Below are 20,207 nucleotides of genomic sequence, written 5' to 3'. Positions count from 1 at the left end.
AAATTGCTTAAAAGACAGACTCTAAGAATGTGAGCTAAGAGTCATAGTGACTGGTTCAGCAAAAACGCAATTTTAAGGCCGAATTCGATTGTGACGCAGTTGAAATTGCCCTCTCCCTACGCACCCCCCCCTTCACGCTTCCGTCCTGACGCAGACGCGCGTCCGCCTTCCGCACTGCGGGTCGTCCTTGGCTCCACCCTACTCTGGTTCCTGGAATATGCGCAGTCTCCTTTGCGGACTTTCCTGCTTTGCGGGTACGTCAAGATGGCTGCCTCCGTATTGAACGTGTTGCTGAGGCGCCTTCCTAACATTTCGCCCTTCAGAGGTGCCAACGGAGTTCAGGTAACTCCTTGGGGCACATTTTGTACAACCTCAGATTTATTTGTACCTTCCGGAAGGCTGTACCTTCTGGAGGTCGTCGCTCCATTGCCAGGAATCCAGGAGTGGAGACCTTCCCAAGTGCTTATACATTGGCTGTCAAGGAAACGCTCTGCTTCCACCATCCTCCCCCTTCCCCTCTCACTCCTCAATACAGCGCGTTTTCTAATCTCGAGACAAGGGTAAAAAGCCAGGGTTGGATGTCATTCTCTTCCCAAGTTTCCGTCTCGGCTGGATAATTAGGCGATGGAATGGACTGGACCCCTTGGCCAAACACAAACCAACTGTTAACTGTATGGTGGTGTCTAAATCTTTGATGCCCGAGTGTGTCCTTGGGTTGTGAGGGACACTTAACTGCTACCAGCCCGCTATCTCTCAGTGAAGCCAGGATGCATTCTCACGACCGGGGGACCAGTTTCTCGGCTCTTTATCTCACTAAATCAGTTTCTTACCAGAGCATACATGAGAGCATAACTACTTTGGATTGAGGTTTCCCCTCAGCCACACGTACTCACCACCCTGGAGATTCTTGGTAGGGCAGATTCTTGATGGGGCAGGGTGGTTTTGGAAGGCTTGCCCATCTGCCACTCCCTACAGTGGGACTGAAGAGTGATGAGAGGGGCTACCACAGAGTTAATTATAGACTTGGTAGCTTCGGACATAGCGTTAGGACTCGTTTGTTCTGCCATATGGAATGTTGACCATCAACTTTTTATAAGACCGGGCAACTCAGTGATGGATTCAATTGAGTTGGGAGACTCACCTGTCCTTTACATCCTTTTCGTACCACACATCTTAACTCCAAGAAGATAGACATTCTCCCTTTTTCTCCATTACACTGAGTTCATTTCAGGAAGCACAGAAACCTTGTGTGCCAGGTTTTTGAGTTATCTTTTCAAATAAGTTTGCTTCCCAGTCACCTATCCTATTTATCTTCTAGTGTTACCTTTTCTTGCGAGATCCAGCTGGAGGCAGGGATACCGGTTGTTGATGGTATAGATTTAATAAACCAGTCAGTTCTTGTCCTTAAACTCAGTGTCTCGTTTTCCCTCTGTTGTTCAGTCATTCAGTTATGTCCGACTCTGCGACACCATGGACTGCAGCACACCAGTCTTCCCTGTCCTTCACCGTCTCCTAGAGCTTGCTCAAATTCATGTCCATTGAGTTGGTCATGCCATCCAACCATTTCTGTTCTGCCCCTCCTTTAATAGGTTCCCCTCTGTTGCTGATGGTGTACATTTAATAAACCAATCATGTTGTGTCCTTGAACTCTTGTCTCATTTTCTCTCTGCCCCTTCTTTTATAGGTTCCCCTCCAGACTCTTTGCACCAAAGCCCCCCCTGAGGATGATTCTTTGCCCCCAATTCCTGCTTCCCCTTATGAGGATGAACCCTGGAAGTACCTGGACTCAGAAGGTACTTGTTTATTTTTTTAATATTTATTACTTATTTATTTGGCTGCACCACGTCGTGGCTGCGGTATGTGGGATCTAGTTTCCTGATCAGGAATCCAACCCAGGCCCCCTGCATTGGGAGCACACGATCTTAGCCACTTGCCTAGACCACCAGGGAAGTCTCCAGAAGGTACTTCTAAATGGACAAGGGGTGCATCAAGTGAGGTCTGAATTAAGTGGACAGAGACACCTCACCACCGTCACCCAGGAATAGCTTGTTTGGTCTTTTCATTTCAGAATACCAGAACCGCTATGGTTCTCGCCCTGTCTGGGCTGACTACCGTCGAAACCATAAAGGTGGAATACCCCCACAGCGGACTCGAAAGATGTGTATTGTGAGTTTCTGAGGATGGCACATGGATGGGATGTGGAGTGGGGCTGGAGGCCATAGTGACAGAGGCAGCAATACTTCTCTGACAGGGCGTTGAACGTCTTCACTTGCCTGTTTTTTTCTCTACAGCGTGGTAATAAAGTTGCTGGGAACCCCTGCCCCATCTGCCGGGATCAGAAGCTGCATGTTGACTTTAGGGTAAGGAGAATCTTGTCTTCAGTATAAAGACTTGGAGTCTCTTTGCAGTGCTAAAAGAGATTACCTTAGGTGCCCCATTCTTCATGTCCTGGGCCCCTTAAGTCTATTTTGCATTAATTTTCTGGCAATGTAAAAACATTACTCTTTCCAGCTTTTAGCATTTCTTTATTTACTTATGGCTGTGTTGGGTTTTAGCGGCTGTTCACTGTGGCGAGGGCGTCTCTCTACTTGAGACAAATGGACTTAGTTGCCCCGAGGTATGTGGTATCTTAGATTAAACCCTCATCCCCTGCTTTGGAAGGTAGATTCTTAACCACTGGACCACCAGAGAAGTCCCTCCTTCCAGACTTTTGCCTTTTACTATGGGTTATATTCCCCTGGAGAAGGAAATGGCAACCCACTCCAGTATTCTTGCCTGGAAAATCCCATGGACGGAAGAGCCTGGTAGGCTGCAGTTCATGAGGTTACAAAGAGTCAGATACGACTGAGCTACTTTCACTTCACTTTCATGGGTTATATATAAAAGATTCATCTCTTACTTGTGAAGTTTACAGTCTAAACTGGCAAGAGAAATGCTCATTTCTAATGAGAGGGAAATGCCCAAAGGTTCATTTATATCAATCAGTTACTTTGAGGTAAATTGGACTAGTTTTTTCCTGGGATTTTCTTTATTTTGTTGTCATTGATGTTTGATCGCATGTCAAGACTTGGGCCGGGAGGGCAGATACACGAAACAATGTATAATCTAGTTATTTTTTCAAAAAAAAAAAAAAAAACCTTCTTTGTGAGGAGGAGAGGACTTGTTTCTTGAAGGATTCAGAAACTATAAAGATGACAGTGGAAAACTGCTCTTCTGCATTTGCAGTATTAGAAGATAGTAGAGCAGAGACTGGCTGGTCATCAGGGAAGTTGGAGGGCATTCATATGTCAGTCAGCAGAGGCAGGAATCTGGTTGCTTCCAGGCTTTTTCTGATACAGGTTGTAGAGGAGTCCAGGAGATACTTGTCAATTTCAGCTATGTATTACTAGTTACCAAAAAAGGCTGTAATCATTTGATAAAATTTCTAAGAAATTACATGACTAAGGGAGAGAGAAAGGTTACAGATGGAATAGTGCAGATGAGTCCACCTGCCATGCACTCTGCCAGTATACCTGCTTTTCCTTTGGGAGTCTCATCACCTGTGATTAATTGCTGGCTAGGAGTCATTCTAACTATTAAATCCCTAAAATTGATCTTAACAAATATAGACATTACGTATAACATACCTTCATATAAGTTAGTCACTTACAAACATATAACACATACTACATTTTCTGGGTGATTTCAAGGGTTTGCCACCCCGCTGTCCCTAATTTGTTGCATGAAGAGCTGACTTTTTAACCTGACCCCTGCAGAAGAGAATTCTTTGTGAGTCTCAGTTTCAGAATGTAGGATGTGCATGTGAAATGGTTAAGAGGCCAGGAAAGAGGAAAAGTTTGCAAGAAAATGTGTTCAGTAAAGGAGTGGGGCTAAAACTGGGACATGGTGATTAACCTCTAACCATCTTGTTGACTTCCCTTTCCTCTCGTTTTTCCACCACTTTTCTCTACAGAACGTGAAGCTCTTAAAACAGTTTGTCTGTGCCTACACGGGTATCATCTTCCATGCTCCATATACAGGTGAGCCCATCACCACCAGAACAGCTTTTTCTTATAGCACCTCTTATATTTATTAAGACAGACAAGTATTTCTTCGATGACTCCTACTAATGGCATAAAAAGTGGGATGGGACCTTTTGGAAATCTTGATCTAAAGGGAGTAGTCATATGCTGAATAAATTACATGTGGACAAAAGATCCAGGTGAGTACTAATATAAGCAGACTATCTAAATGGAGCTCTTAAAAGATAAATGATGCTGATTGTTTCCTTTCTCTAGGGTCTCTTCACTTTTCTGGAAGGCTTTCTCATAAATTGACTGTTCTTTAATGTGATTGACAGTTCGGTTAGAGTTCCCAAATTTGGTATAAGCTCACCAATTCAAGATCACATCTGTTTATTCCCTAACTACAACCACAGGTCAAATCCAGCTCACTCTCGTCCATTTATTTTCATACTGTTTTCGACTGCTTCCAGGGTGCAATGGCAGAGTTGAGCTGAGATAGACAATAATATATGCCTAAAATATATGCCACAGTACCTTTGGTGTATGGCCCTGTACAGAAGCAGTTTGCCAACCTCTGTTCCAAAGCAAGATAAATTTGCAAAGAATAATCAGAATCCACCCTTTTAGGGGGTGGTAGCCTGGTCAGTGGAGTTTGGTTTTTCAAGGAGTTGGGTTTTTTATTCTTTTGGCTGCACGTGCGGCTTGTGGGATTTTAGTTCTCTGACCAAGGGTCAAACCCAAGCCATCAGCAGTGAGAATGAGGAGCCCTAACCACTGGACCCCCGGGAAATTTCCAGGGAGTTTTAAGAAGAGTTTTATAGTCAAGCTGTAAAAGGCTGAAGGACTATTTTGCCACTTTCTCAGATAATCTTCCCCAGATCTGAAATCCTTTCTTCGTTTATTGAATCTGTCTCTATGGATTGTCCAAGTTAGCCCTTTAACCACACTTTCCTTTTCTTTTTAATATTTACTTTTATTTGTTTATTGGGTTGTGCCAGGTCTTAGATGTGGCACACAGGATCCTTGAGCTTCTAGTTGTGGAATGTGGGATCTATAGTTGCAGCATGAAGGCTCTTAGTTGTGGCATGTGGGATCTAGTTCCCTGACCAGGGATGGAACCCAGGTCCCCCGCATTGGAGTGGGAGTCTTAGCCACTGGGCCACCAGGAAAGTCCCACCACATTTGCCTTTTGAATGGTGTTCTGCTCCCTGTCGTGAAGCCTTTACCATTAAATGGCTTCTCTGTACTGGCCAGACCCTCCTAAGTCTTCATCCTGGTTCTCAGAGAACATTCTTGCCACTGAGCAGAAGGGGAAACCGAGGCTCATGGAGAGGTCAGGGGAATGGGGTCATTAGGTAGAGCTGGTCTTCCATAACTAACCTTCAATCACGATAAGGAAGCAGGTGGGTTCTTTATTTACTGTGCCTTACAAAATGAGCTGTGAGTTACCTTTTTTCTCCCCACAGGGGTCTGTATGAAGCAACACAAGAAGTTGACCCAGGCTATCCAGAAAGCCAGGGATCATGGTGAGCATGAGAAGGGGCACAGAGCAGTTTTCTTAGGCATAAGGATAGTGATTTAGGGCTGGAGAGTGGATATAAGTCCTCCCAGCTATCTGAGAAGTAGTACCCAGCATGTTCTCAAGAATCTCTCCTTTCATCATTCCAGAGTCCTTTAGTTTCCTCTCCTGAGTCTCTTACCTTGTCATTGCCCTGTCCCTTCGTTCTTTCTCTGCCTTCTTATTTTATAACTGTTGGTCCCAGTGCCATGGCTAGATCATAAGAACTTTGTATAAATTTTTGACCCTGGGCTCGATGACACTTTTGTATAAGTTAGGAACAGGTAGCCCTCTGTTAGGGTAGATGCAGCTTCCTCACCCTGGCACAGGACTGCACAGCTTGGCAGGCAAGAGCCCAGGCAGCACGTCAGCTCACACTTGCCCCCTTGGCCAGTTACTTTGGGTGGCACACCACATGCATAAATGTACCCAGTGGCTCTGATTGGCCCTTTCCTCTTTTTATATCTTATTTTCCTTATTATCTTTGTTAATCTGAATTACCCTTTCCTCTCCCCTGGCTTTCTCTTTTATTTTTAACCCCCTAGGTCTCCTCAGTTACCACATTCCCCAGGTTGAACCCCGGGACCTTGACTTCAGTAATTCTCATGGAGCTGTGAGTGCTACTCCACCAGCCCCCACTCTGGTTTCTGGTGACCCCTGGTATCCATGGTACTGCTGGAAACAGCCACCAGAGAGAGAGCTGTCCCGCCTTCGCCGGCTCTACCAGGGCCATCTCCGAGAAGAAAGTGGCCCTCCACCTGAGTCAATGCCCAAGGTGCCACTCAGGGCCCCCACTGAAGCCACCTCCGCTGAGCAGGCGGGCCCCTAGAGTGCCCTGTAGGTGTAGACTGGGACGGGAACCAGCGTGTCTCCTACACAATACTTCATCCTGAAGAGTTGTGTCTACTTTGTGGCCAGTGGCAAGCTCAATCACCAGAGATGATTGTTGGTGAAAGGGATGAATACTCATGAGGCTGAGGGAGGGCAGTACAGATTTGTATGGGAAACCTCAGTCCCTGCTGTTGTAACTAGATGGGTTATACATTGTTACTATTTCAGACTTGTGCCAGCTGCATTTTCCCACAATAAAGCTGTATCCTGTCTCTGGGCTGAATTTCAAATGAATGCTTTGGGGGGGGTTGGGGTTGGTGAGGGAGTGGGCAGTGGGTGCTGCTGTGGGGAGAGTAGTGGTCAGGTTTAAGCCAACCCTGCCGGTGGGCTCTTGGGACCAGAAGCCACCTGAAATGAGCAGTTGTACCATTCTCTCTTGATCACTTGTGGCCCCCTATGCCGGAGGCACAGTGTTGTCACTATACCCAGCTGTTCACTGAGGGGCTGAAAGGTTTGGAGAATGAGACATTAGGCCCCAAAAATGCGTTGCTATGGCGCCCGCTGCCGTGGGCGGCGAGGATGGGGTGAGTGCTGTTGCTAAGCGACAGCTGGTCTGGCAAGAAGATTGGGGTCTCCGGGGCCTGCAGCCGCGATACAGGCGAGTGATGGAGGAGGGGAGCGCGGGGAGGGGCGGTCCCCTGGGGACCTGCAGGCGCGGCGGGGGAAATACAGATTGCGGTGGGAGGGGCGGAAGTGACGTCGCGTGGGGCGGGTCCGACCGCGCACAATGGGCCATGGAGTTCCCGTTCGATGTGGACGCGCTGCTCCCGGAGCGGATCACGGTGCTGGACCAGCACCTAAGGCCCCCGGCCCGCCGACCCGGAACCACAACGCCGGCCCGGTGACATCTCAAATCTTCCCCACGGCCCTTCTCTCCCGGTTCCTCTCGTAACCTGGTCCAGGCACCACGCCCCCTTCTCGCGTTGACTAGTGACCGCTCCTTTTGATGTCCTGGCTCGCCTTTTTGGTGACCTTTGACCCTAGACCTTGTGGGGTTGATCGGGGCTTGAATCGGCCACCTTTCACCGCTTGGCCCAATGTATGGTCCCAGCCGAAGGATATGGTTGATCTGCCCTTTCTGCTTCCCCACAGTAACTTTAGGGAGAAGGGAGTGTACCACCCTGAAAGGAGGTGTGGCAGAAGTTTGGGTTTCAGAGTAGGGTGGGAAATCGGATTGGAAGACTCCAAGATAGAGGGAGGGCGTGAAGTACTGACCTGGGGTTATGGCCCAGGTTCCCAGGGAGTGATTGCCCAGGACCCTTTAACTCAGTGACTATCTGACTCATCTCCTCTCTTTCTGTAGTGTTGATCTGCAGCAGCAAATTATGACCATTGTAGATGAGCTGGGCAAGGCCTCTGCTAAGGTACTGGGGAGTCTCCATGCGGTAAAGGGGAGGCCTCTGGGGACAGCTGGTAGGGAGGCAGGGATCCTTTGGAAGGGACCTGTAGAAAGTCTGTCTTAAAATTCCTGGCAGGCCCAGCATCTTCCTGCTCCCATAACCAGTGCATCCAGGATGCAGAGTAATCGCCATGTTATGTATATACTCAAAGATACTTCAGCTCGACCGTGAGTGCCAAGTGCTCTTCCATCCTGTGCTTAATTCCTTCCTCCCCCAGCCGGTTTCCCTGTTTTGACTTTACCTCTTCCAAATAGGTGCTCACTATTGTTATTTTCTCCATCCTACAGGGCTGGAAAAGGAGCCATTGTTGGCTTTCTTAAAGTTGGATATAAGAAACTCTTTGTACTGGTGAGTGTCATTGGAAACTGAAAATTCATATGCCTTGGCTCCTGAGAACAGAAGTGCTGGAGGTGGCAGCAATGTTTGAGTCCTAGAAGATCTTTTTAAGTTAAAAATTATTATTGGCTGCTCTGGATCTTCATTGTGGTGCATGCTCTTTGTTGCAATGCAGGGGCTTCTCCTAGTTGTGGGGCATGGGCTTCTCTCATTGCTCTGGAACAAAGTTGTGTTGCATGGGCTTGGTTGCCCTGCAGCATGTAGGATCCTAGTTCCCTGACTGGGAATGGAACCCGCATCCCCTGCATTAGAAATCGGATTCTTGACCACTGCACCGCCCCTGGAAAGTCTTTGTTGTTCTTTCACCTCCTAGGATGATCGTGAGGCTCACAATGAGGTAGAACCACTTTGCATCTTGGACTTTTACATCCACGAGTCACTTCAGCGTCACGGCCACGGACGAGAACTCTTCCAGCATATGTTGCAGGTATTGCTTATCTCTTCGCCAGCTCTTCCCAGAGGCCTTCAGTCGTCCCAAAGGCCCTGCCTCCCATCCTCCCACCCCCACCATGTTCCCATATCCTTCCCAGGATTCCTGTTGGCCTGCTTTCCCCACACCTCCTCCTACCCTGAGTCTCTTGTTCCCTGCAGAAGGAGCGAGTTGAACCACACCAACTGGCCATTGACAGACCCTCCCAGAAGCTGCTGAAGTTCCTGAATAAACACTACAACCTGGAGACCACCGTCCCACAGGTTAGAAGTTTCAGAGAATAGATACCCACTGAGTGTTCCCACTGAATTTACCTAGTCTTTGGGGGGCAAAGAAGAGGCACCTTCCAAGCAGTCCCTAGTCCCCATTGGATAGGAATTCTTTTATACAGCTAAGCTCAGGGGTGGGATCGGGGGATACCATCTCTCATCCTGGAGCTGTTTCATTATCATCTCATCTATTTTTATTCTTCATCCTGGACTGTCGTGTACCCTTAAAAGCATGTTTATACCCCAAACATAAGTCAGTTCCTTTTCATCTCTTCATTTTCACCTAGGCCATTACTTAGTCAGTCAAGATTTAGTAAGGGCTCGGAACAATATATGTTCCCTATCCACAGAGAGATTTGGTTTATTTGGGGGGTAGGTGGTTTGTTTGTAAGTAGATGCAATATAATGTTGCTAATACTGTCTGTCCATTCCGGATATATTTATTGAGCACCCAGCAGTATTCTGGGCTTTAGGAATACTTGGTTTAATAAAACAGAAAAAAGTCTCTGTTCTTACAGAACTTATATTCTATTTGGGGAGACAAACGTAATAAACAAGTAGATACTCTGGTCGATAAGCACTCTAGGAAAACAAGAACAAGTAAGAAGCTTTGGGAATGCCCTAGTGAGGGTGGGAGTATGTGGGATTGCAAGTTTAAATGGGATAAGCAGAAAGGCCTCATTGAGAAAGTGTCACTTGAGCAGTAACTTAAAGAGGTGAGACTATGAGCCATTAATACCTGGAGGGGGAGCATCCCACGCAGAGGCAATGGCTAGTGTGAAGGCCATGAGGTGGAGTGGGCCTGGAAGTTTGGCTGGTGTGGCTAAAGCAGTGTGAGTGAGTGGGGGGGTGTGGTAGAGGAGATAAGAGCAGTAACAGGGAAGGAAAGACACTTAGGGCCCTGCAGTCTATTGCAAAAACTTTGGCTTTTACTCTTAGTGAAAAAAGGAGAGCCATCATAGGGATTTGAGCAGAGGGGGAATATGATAGGACTTCCTTTAATATTCATTTGGCTGCACCGGGTCTCCATCAAGGCTGTAGGGTCTTTAGTTGTGGCATCCAGGGTCTTTTATTCGTGGCACGTGGGATCTAGCTCCCCTACCCGGAATTGAACCCAGGTCCCCTGCATTGGGAATGTGGAATCTTAGCTACTGGAGTCCAGGGAAGTCCCTAATGTGACGTACTTTAAACCAGAGCACTTTGCTTGTTAAGAATACGCAGCAGAGGAGTGAGAGCGCAAGCAGGTTAAGCAGCAACATTCCTGATGATAAATGGTGGTGGCTCAGGCCAAGACGGTGGCAGTGGGAAGGAGTGGTCAGATTTTAGGTATTCTGAAGTTAAAGCAAATAAGGTTTCTTGATTGATTGTGGAGAAAAAAGAGAGGGAGTTAAGGGTGATCCCAAAGTTGTTGGCCGGAGCACTTGGAAGGATGAAATTGCGTCAACTGAGATGGAAGGTAGAGCACCTTTGGAGCGGGGAATAGTAGGAGTCCACCTTGAATATGTTAACTGGAGATGTCTGTGGTGAGTTCAGGTTGAGTAGACAGTTGGTTGCTTCTATAGCGTTGGGAGAAGAGGTTTGGGGTGGAGAGTTTTCAGCACCTGTAGGATACCTGAAAGCAGCGAGACAGGATGAGAATCACCATGGAGTGAGTTATTGATGAAGTGGTCCAAGGACTTGAGCCCTCAGGCATCTTGGAAAGTCTGGGAGGAGAAGTAGCAGCAAATGCAGCCAAGGAGTGACTAGTGAAGTAGATGCAAAATTAGAAGTGCCCTGGAAGGCCAGTGGAGAAAGTGCAGAAGGAAGGAATGACTTACTGAGTCAGATGCTGCTGATCCGTGAGGTAAGAAGAGGTCTGAGAAGTGACCATTGGATTTAGCTGCCTGAGCCCACTGGTGATCCTAACAAGCAGTTTCAACGCAGTGGTGGGTGGAAGCCTGGATAGAGTGAGTTTAGGTCACAGCGGTCCTCAACCTTTTTGGCACGAGGGACTGGCTTCGTGGAAGATAATTTTTCCATGGACCCAGTGCAGGTGGGGGGAGGGGGGAGTGGTTTCAGGATTTTTCATATGCATTTCATTGATTATGCTGCCATTGATCTCACAGGAGGCGGAGCTCTGGGAGTAATGGGAGCAATGAAGAGCAGTATATACAGATGAAGCTTTGGCCCGCCCACCACTGCTCACCTGATATGTGGCTGGGTTCCTAGCAGGCCACAGACCTGCTGTGTGGCCCAGGGGCTGAGGACCCCTGGTTTAAGAGATTAAGAAGCTCAGAACTGGAGACAGCAAGAATAGGTGACTCTTTTAAATCCTGATTTAAGGTGAACAGAAATAGAGCAAGAGCTCGAGAGGGCCATGGATCAAAAGAGTTGATTCTTAGCTGCATAAGAACAAACAGCATAAAAATGACTCAGAAAATTTGATGATGTCAGAGAAAGTGGGAAGAACTGAGAAAGTCAAGAGAACTGCTGAAGCAGTGTTGCTGAGTGAGCTTGGGATTGGGTTGACAAGCCTTGGATAGAAGCACAGACAGTTAATCCATTGTAATGTGATTCATTGATGTGCTTACAGAGGAAGCATAAAGTGAGTGCTCACTTGGGTAAAGGAAGACTTGGCTTAATCTTGAAAAGTGTTTGTTAGGAGGACAGAAGTGGACAAGCTAAAGTGCTTTTCATACAGGAAGAAACATGAGCAAAGTCAGAGAGGTATTAATATACTTTTCAGGGCACTGCAAGCAGTTTTTTGTTTGGCTGGAGTGCTGAGCATATGCTTGTTGGAGGAGAATAATGTCATGGTAGACATTACAGAAGAGTCAAGACAGGAGATAGACAGGGTCTGCTTAGAATGTGCAGGACATCATTTCTCCATTAAGAGGCAGCAGAGAGCAACAGAAGGAAGGTAGTATCAGTATCTGGCATCAAATGCATTACCCAGGTACATGTAAGAGCAGGGCAGTGTAGAGTGTGTGCATGCTAGGTCACTTCAGTCATGTCCAACTGTGTGCAACCCCATAGGTGGCAGCCCACCAGGCTCCTCTGTCCCTGGGATTCTCCAGGCAAGAATACCAGAGTGGGTTGCCATTTCCTTCTCCAATGCATGCATGCATGCTAAGTCGCTTCAGTCGTGTCCAACTCTGTGCAACCCTATGGACAGCAGCCCATCAGGCTCCTCTGTCCACAGGATTCTCTAGGCAAGAATATTGGAGTGGGTTGCCATTTCCTTCTCCAATAGAGTGTATAGATATAGATAGGTAGATAAATACATATATATAGATATACAGTAACATAACGATTAATGTTTTATGAGCTCTGGTATCTACATTGGATTATCTCTGTTGATCCTTGTACATTTCTTTGAGGTAGTTCTTATTGACCCCATTTTGGGTTTCTGTAGATTAGGGACTTGACCAAGTGTGCACAGCTAATGTTAGAGCTTGAATTCGAACCCATAGCCCACCCTGATGACTACATTGTATTCCTGACCGACATACCTCAGCTAGAATCAGGAGTCTGGGGTTTGAGTCCCAGTTCTCCCCTGTGTAGCTATTTAGCTTTGGGCCAGCCATGTCTCCAAGCATATATATTTCTAGTTTTTTTGGATATATACCTAAGAGTATATAAGCGTAGAATTCCTGGATCATGTGGTAATCTGGTGTTTAACTTTTTGAGGAACTGAGAAACTTTTTCCATAGTGAATGCAGCATTTTACATCTCCATCAGCAATGTATGTTAGCTCTAGTGCCTTGACATCCTCACCAAAATTTATTATTTTTCTTTTTATAATAGCCATAATAATGGTTGTGAAGTTGTTTCTCTTTGTGGTTTTGATTTGCACTTCCCTTTTGACTAATGGTGTTGAGCATCTTTTCAAGTGCTTATTGGCCATTTGCATGTCTTCTTTGAGAAATGTTCAAGCCCTATGCCCCTTTTTATTTTTTTTTTATTTTTACTTAAAAAAATTTTTATTTATTTATTTTACTTTACAACATTGTATTGGTTTTGCCATACATTGACTTGAATCCGCCATGGATGTACATGTGTTCCCCATCCTGAACCCCCCTCCCACCTCCCTCCCCATCCCATCCCTCTGGGTCATCCCAGGGCACCAGCCCTGAGCATTCTGTATCATGCATCGAACCTGGACTGGTGATTTGTTTCATATATGATAGTTTACATGTTTCAATGCCATTCTCCCATATCATCCCGCCCTCGCCCTCTCCCACAGAGTCCAAAAGACTGTTCAATACATCTGTGTCTCTATTGCTGTCTCACATACAGGGTTATTGTTACCATCTTTCTAAGTTCCATATATATGCATTAGTATACTTTATTGGTATTTTTCTTTCTGACTTACTTCATTCTGTATAATAGTCTCCAGTTTCATCCGCCTCACTAGAACTGATTCAAATGTATTCTTTTTAATGGCTGAGTGATATTCCATTGTGTCTGTGTACCATAGCTTTCTTACCCATTCGTCTGCTGATGGACATCTAGGTTGCTTCCATGTCCTGGCTATTGTAAACAGTGCTGCGATGAACATTGGGGTACACGTGTCTCTTTCAATTCTAGTTTCCTCAGTGTGTATGCCCAGCAGCAGGATTGCTGGGTCATATTATGCCCCTTTTTAAATTGTGTTTGTTGCTTGTTTGTTCGTGGGTTGGAAGAGTTCCTTATGTTCTAGACACGACACCCTTATTAGATGTATGATTTGCAGATATGTCCTCCTGTTTATGGGGTTTTATTTTTCTTTGGCCACACTCCATGGCACACAGAACTTCCCTAACCAAGGATTGAACCCATGGCCCCTGAAGTGGAAGTGCAGTGCCTTAACCACTGGACCACCAGGGAACCCCCTTTAATCCATTTTTAGCTATTTTTTTATCCAAATTCAGTATCTTGCATGTAGATATTCAGTTGTCCAAACACCAGATGTTGAAGAGTCTATACTTTCCCTTTTGAAAAGTCTTTCACTTGTATTGACAATCAGTTGACTATTTCTGGACTCTGTTCATTCCAAGGGTCTGTTTGTCTATTTTGTGTTTCTACCACTGTTTTGATTACCATAGCTTTGCAGTAAGCTTTGAACTTAGGAAGTGTGAATCCTCCCCAAATTCCTTTGTTAATCCTGAAGATTATTTTGGCTATTTGAGGTCCTCTGCAGTCCAGCTTTAGGATCAGCTTGTCAGGTCCTGAAATTCTGACTGAGTCTGTCAACAAGGACAGGAAGGCTGGCTTTTGTTCCTGCTGTGGTTTTTCTAGCCCAGGGTTCTATACCCAAGTATGTGCTGAGTAGCTTAACGGACAACTATTATTTCTCTCATTTTGTCTTACAGGTGAACAACTTTGTGATCTTCGAAGGCTTCTTTGCCCATCAGCATCGTAAGTTTTCTCACCTTTGTGTGTTGGTCAAGCAGTTGGGGTGAGGGGAAGGAAAGAGGTGAATTCTTGGTCCCCCCGGCCCCCTCACTGAGGGGCACCGCCGCTTCCTTCCTCACAGGGCCCCCTGCTACCTCTCTGAGGGCAACTCGACACTCGCGTGCTGCTGCGCTCGATCCTATGCCCGCTGGTAAAGCTGCACTGGATGGGTGGATCTGTAGTGCTCTCATGGCTAGTCACTCTGGAGGCCACCAGGAGCTCAGTGTCTGATCTGTGGGCAATTTGAGAGAATCCTAAAGCAACCCAAGTCTCCAGCAGACATTACCCATGGGAACTCAGTGTATTTTATACCTGGCAAGACTTTTAACTAAGCAAGCTCACTGGAAGCCTGTTTGACCATAGACATTGATGGAGCCTCTTGCTGCTGCAGGCCCATCAAAATAGGCCAGAGTCATGTTCCTCCCTAAACCCCTCAGGCTCTGAAAGCCAGTGAGCTACAGGCAAGTGCAGTTTCCCCTTCCGCTTCCAGTCATAGAATAGTGACATGAATAGTCCAAAGCTTAAATACTAGTTTTTGAAGATAACACTCAGAATTTGTAACACTTCCAACCAAATAATGGAGAAACCTAGCCTAGGAGGTACTGAAATGTGGCCCAGGTTCCTCATTCCATCCCCATCCCCACACATGCTCCCTGCCAGGCTGAGTCCTACCCTTTCTTCCTTCTCAAGGCAGAGGGGTGCAGCCTTCTGCTGCCTGTGCAGTGCACACCTGCACAGAAGGGCCCTCTTTCTGAAGGAGCTGCTCTGTGGCTAGTGGTTACCTCCTCTGTGGCCGGGAAACAAGAGTGTCACCAGTGACTAGCATCTGCCGGTATCAGGGATGGAGGGGCAGTTCATATCTGTGACTGGCTTTGATTTCCAAGACGTCCCCTCCGTCTGGCTCCTACTGAGCAAAGGCTGTGAGAGGGAGAGAGCCAACAAGGACAGTGAAGACCAGGTCTACAGGGGAGGGGACCCTAAAACTGGATCCACTGGGCAGTCTCCTCTGCCACACATGATGGGGAAAGAACCTCTTGAGAGGGAAAGGGAGGGGCAAGTAGAGAAGAGAGGAGGTGGGCGGCTGAGCTTGGACAGTCTGTTAGCCTCCCGTTTATTTTCTCGGTAGCTTCTTTCCAGATGTCTGTGTTTTTTCCTCATCCTTTCCACCACCCGCCCCCCCCGCCCCAATAAAAAGTAAGTCTCTTCCTATCTTTGCCCTGGAAGGAGAGGTTCTGCCCCACCCCAACCTCCCCTAACCTCTCCACAGCAGTTCCTGATTAACCAAGGGCTTTGTCCATCTCATCTAGAGGGACCTGGGGTCCTCGTTGGCCCGGCTGGGACCATTCCTCTGCCCCCGAATCCCAGGGGGGCCTGACAGCGCCCACTGACAGTAAGAGCTCGCCTCCCTTGGCCACCCTTCTCCTGTACCTCCCAGGCCCCAGAGTCTCCCCCGGATCTTTCCCCCAACTCTGCATTCGGCCTCCTCCTTCTGGCTCTCCTCAAAATGCTCCAGCCTTCCCCCCGAATTCCCTTCTGGTGTGATGGCACTGCCACAGAGCTTCTTCCACGGCGGAGCTGACGCCTCCTTGCCCAGGAGGAAATGTGGTGTCGGGGACCAGAGGTTTGGGGTCGCGGGGGTAGTGGCCGGGAAGAGGGCGCACGTGTGCACCTCACTGACCTCACCTGTGTCCTCTCCACTCCCAGCTCCAGCAAGGAAGCTGCCCCCCAAGCGAGCAGAGGGAGAGATAAAGCCGTACTCCTCTAGTGACCGAGAGTGTAAGACTGGGCTGGGGGGCTGGGCCTGGGGGGCCTCAACCCAGGGGAATGATTTGTTCTCTCTTAAGGCTCTGACTTCTCTTTTTCCTTCCCTGGTCTTTGCTCTCACGACTCCCTTCCCTGTCCTTTTCCTTCTTTCTCCGTCTTGCTCTGTTTTCTCCTTCCCCCCAGTTCTGAAGGTAGCTGTGGAGCCTCCGTGGCCCCTGAACAGGGCCCCTCGCCGTGCGACTCCTCCAGCCCACCCACCCCCTCGCTCCAGCAGCCTGGGAAACTCACCAGAACGGGGCCCCCTCCGCCCCTTTGTGCCGGAGCAGGAGCTGCTGCGTTCCCTGCGCCTGTGCCCCCCACACCCCACTGCCCGCCTTCTGCTTGCTACCGACCCTGGGGGCAGCCCTGCCCAGCGGCGCCGCACCAGGTAACAGGAGCTGGAGGGTTAGGGAGCCTCAGAACTCTCAGACAGGGCAGTTAGGAATGGCAGAGGGCAGTGTAAATCAGACATGAAGCAACGGGACAGGAGGATTGGAGACTCCTGAGACGTTTTGAGAATATACTGGAAGATGTGTGTGGAAGCGGTCTGGAAATAAATTACAGTGAAGGAGCAGAATAGGACTTAGGGGGAGCCTAGGGACGCTAATGCCTAGAGGAAGGTTAGGAAGAACGCAGACCCACTGGTGGCAGGGGGCGGGTTGGGAAATCGTGGTTTAACACTTGCTGGGAGGGGGCAGGATCTCTGACACAGCCTGAAAGCCACCTGCCCCGGCTCAGTGCCTTGTGTGGCGGGAGCCCACCTCGGCAGGCAGGGACTGGGCCTCTCTTTTATTTCTCTCTTCAGCTTTCTCTTCACCTCTGACTTCTCTTTCTGTTTTTCTCTCCCCTCCATTTTCCCTCTCCCCCTCTCCTGTCCATAACATCCTTCCCCAGTTCCCTTCCCCGCTCTGATGACAGTCGATACTGACAGACTGCTAACCCCCTCCCCTCCCTGGGAGACCTGGCGCGGGTGGAGACCCTTCTCCCTGAGAACCCCAGACTCAATCTCCCATTGCATCCCCCAGCATCTAGGGGAACTTGACAAGAACCCGTAGGATTCCCTTTACCCCTTTCTTGGACAACTGGGTGGTCAGGGTCCCAGGTGGCCTAACACTACATAGCTTTTCTTACCATAGAAAGCAGCCCTTCTCTCCTAACTTGGGCTCTGAACACTCCCACAGACAGCCTGATTTGCTGCCAGGCCTCTTGGTTGGGCAGCTCATACTAATTATCCAGAGAAGCACACTCTTGCTTGCTGTCAGATTCTAGAACATCATGGAAGGTCCAAAGGCCTCCTCTGCCAGGGAAACCTTTTTAAGAGAGTCTTATCCATGGAATAAATCCAGTAGTCCCTCTGCACTGTCTCCTGGTAGCTCTAATACTGCTGTGTGCTACCGGCTGCAGCTACCCTATCAGCCTGCTGACGCCAGCCACTGAACGAACTCTGCTTCATAGCAGTCCAGTCAGGTAGGACAGGGACTTACCAGCTCCCCACGGGATCCACTCAACATTGCCAAACTCTTAATCTCCACATGTTTTGTGTATGTGTTAATCTGTCAGGGGACCCCCGAGCTGACGTCTGCTGTGGGACTCTAGACTCACCACGCTTCTATAGACACTACCACCTCCGCTAGGTCCAGGATCTCTGAAGGAGTCTGTTTCTTGGCAGTAGATCCCAGCAAACACCCTAGGATCACTCTTAGCCAAGTTTCAGAAGCTAAGCCTGAGTCTCAAGGCTCTATTAGCTCCTGGAATACCCTCTCACATCCATCCCTCCCCAGTAGCTAGATATGCTGATAGATTCCTGTCTTGTGAGATTGTCTTGATGATGATGGGGGAACTCTTCCTCTGGCCTCCCCTCTCTTCTTTCCTCCATAGCAAGAATCCTCCCCTGCTCCATACCCAGGCTAAAGAACATCCTTTCCCTCCTTACCCTCTGGATGTGTACTAGTTCAGGTACCCCTACTGTGTTCCCCCAAATCCTTGGGAGCAGGATCTCCCTCTTTTTCTGACTCACTCCTCCTTTTTCTTCTCCCTCTCAGTGTTGTCTGAATAAAGCGTGAACTCTTTTGTGTTTTTTAAATGGACATTTTCAATGAAAAAAAAAAACAAAGACCCAAACAAACCTTAAGGTCTCAGCCTCGTTTGTGCGTCACCCTGTATTTTCCTGGGCTCTCAGGACCTCTGGCCCTCTTCCTCACCTCTGAGATCTGCAGATCTTCCAGCAAGGAGGCTTAGAGCACCCCTCGCAGGATCTGGTGTCTGCCTGTCCCCATCTTCACTGCTGGATTTTCTCCTGCAGATTCTGTCTCTAATGTAGTCACTGGATCCCTCCATGTAGGCTTCTGTATCTATTCCTCCATTCTCTCCAGAAACCTCTAGCTCTCTAGTAACTCCTACCATTTACCCCAGGCCAGCCCTTGCTGAGATGTTAAGGTTTACTAACATCTCGAGGAGCCAATTAATTGCCTTCTGATAACAATCCCCTAATTGTTTCTTGGATTATTCTTCTCTAAACCCTTGGATCTCTTTCTCAAGACAATCCTTTTCCTAAATTCAGCCTTGCCACTCCCTCTTCCCCTCTGGCTAAGGTATCCTATAATTAAGGTAACTGTGTTTTTCCAACTCAAAACATGAGAGCACCTGGTTCAGCAAAATTTTTTTGCCTTTCTGTGAATCCATTTTTTGTTTTTGGCTGCACTGCGTAGCTTGTGGGATCTTAATGTCCCAACCAGGAATGGAACCTGTGCCCCCCGCAGGGGAAGCACAGAGTCCTAACCACTAGACCACCAGGGAATTCCCCTGAATCTTTTTATAACATGATTTCGATCACATTTAACCTTACGCTTAACACATTGCCTCAACTAGAAATAACAAAGCAGCAAATCAGGACTGCTCCAGAAAACCTTGGGGTGTAAAATGATCTCCCTTCCCTTTTCTGGGGCACAACTTGTATTAAACCCCATAGGAATGATAACTACCCCCTCTGTTCCTGTGTTCTTTTATTCTTCTCCCCTGATTCCTCCATACCCACTCATCTTTCATCCTGTAGCCTCTTCCCCATCATTTCACATTTCTTCTACAGCGGGACTCCCCCAGGGCTGGTAGCCCAAAGCTGCAGCTATAGCCGCCATGGGCGGTTGAATGCCTCATGTCCCAATACAGGTAAGTTACTCATCTCCTTACCCTCAAATCAAGTAGGCCATATTCACTACCTACTCCAGCCTTCCCATATACATGCCTGGTATTTCCACAGGCAACCAAGAACTGAAGCAGGGGGAACAGGAAACAGAGAATAGGTGAGGTCTGAGCCCCTCCCCTGCCAGCCTCTCAACACCTCTGACCCCTTTTCTAACATCACTCTCAGCTACTACCTCCTCCTAAATCTCACTCTCTGAACTGGACACCAGCTCCTCTCACAGAGCCTTCCACCTAACATCCTACAAGCCTCTTTCCCCATAGGTTCAGCTCTGGTGCTTCCCTTTGGCACCAGTCCACTCTGTGGGGTTTCAGGTTTGGACATAGCACCACTGGTTCCAGCCTCATACCCCATCATTTGTCCTCTCCACAAGAGCCTCACAGACCTTGAAGAAGCTGTGATCTTAATCCTCACTTTAGTACCCGTGTAACCCACTCTCCATCTCCCTCCCACCTACTAGGTGTGCCATTGAGGAGCAGGTCTTCTCACAGCATGGGTCTGGGGAGGAACCCATGCACACAGTTACTCCACAGGCCCAGGTTCCACCAGCCCAGTCTTGGACAATGGGTGGGGACATGTTCAACGCCAGGTTCATTCGAAACTTGCATGAACGTCGCAGCACCAGGCCTTGGTGACCGCAGCCCCCTCTCACACCTTCAAAATCATTATTCCTATCTTACACAGGACCTAGTCAAAGCTTGCCCTCACCGTGGATGTATTCATTAATTCATTTATTCATTCTACAGGCTTTTTTTTTTAACCAGTGCCAAGTCATTTGTATCTTATTTTTAACCAGAGCAATAAAGTATTTTTTACCACGAGCGTTACTGAGAACTGCGTAT

General features: G+C 48.0%; 2 protein-coding genes across 8 annotated transcripts; both read left to right on the top strand.

Moving 5' to 3' along the window:
• The first annotated feature begins 70 nt into the window (after positions 1–70).
• On the top strand, positions 71–6,670 carry MRPS18B (mitochondrial ribosomal protein S18B). Its single transcript, XM_020888818.2, has 7 exons — positions 71–342; positions 1,685–1,793; positions 2,069–2,166; positions 2,292–2,360; positions 3,953–4,019; positions 5,471–5,530; positions 6,108–6,670. Exons 1-7 carry the CDS (start codon positions 265–267, stop codon positions 6,389–6,391), a joined length of 765 nt encoding a protein of 254 aa, XP_020744477.1. The 5' UTR covers positions 71–264; the 3' UTR covers positions 6,392–6,670.
• A 483-nt stretch (positions 6,671–7,153) lies between these two features.
• ATAT1 (alpha tubulin acetyltransferase 1) lies at positions 7,154–20,199 on the top strand. 7 transcript variants are annotated; one of them, XM_020888820.2, is made up of 13 exons: positions 7,154–7,294; positions 7,757–7,817; positions 7,929–8,020; positions 8,141–8,201; positions 8,563–8,676; positions 8,841–8,942; positions 14,282–14,327; positions 14,446–14,514; positions 16,068–16,139; positions 16,311–16,554; positions 19,252–19,331; positions 19,423–19,465; positions 19,826–20,199. In XM_020888820.2, exons 1-13 carry the CDS (start codon positions 7,188–7,190, stop codon positions 19,998–20,000), a joined length of 1,266 nt encoding a protein of 421 aa, XP_020744479.1. In that variant the 5' UTR covers positions 7,154–7,187; the 3' UTR covers positions 20,001–20,199. The 7 variants fall into 7 exon arrangements, with proteins under 7 accessions (XP_020744479.1, XP_070312944.1, XP_020744482.1 ...); XM_070456845.1 differs by lacking the exon at positions 7,154–7,294 and adding an exon at positions 7,390–7,420; XM_070456844.1 differs by lacking the exon at positions 7,154–7,294 and adding an exon at positions 7,405–7,492.
• Positions 20,200–20,207: the final 8 nt, after the last annotated feature.

Source organism: Odocoileus virginianus, chromosome 27 (assembly GCF_023699985.2).
Source record: "Odocoileus virginianus isolate 20LAN1187 ecotype Illinois chromosome 27, Ovbor_1.2, whole genome shotgun sequence".
NCBI classification, from domain to species: domain Eukaryota; kingdom Metazoa; phylum Chordata; class Mammalia; order Artiodactyla; family Cervidae; genus Odocoileus; species Odocoileus virginianus.
The sequence above is the reverse complement of the archived record's forward strand: the minus strand, read 5'-3'. Positions and strand labels throughout refer to the sequence as shown.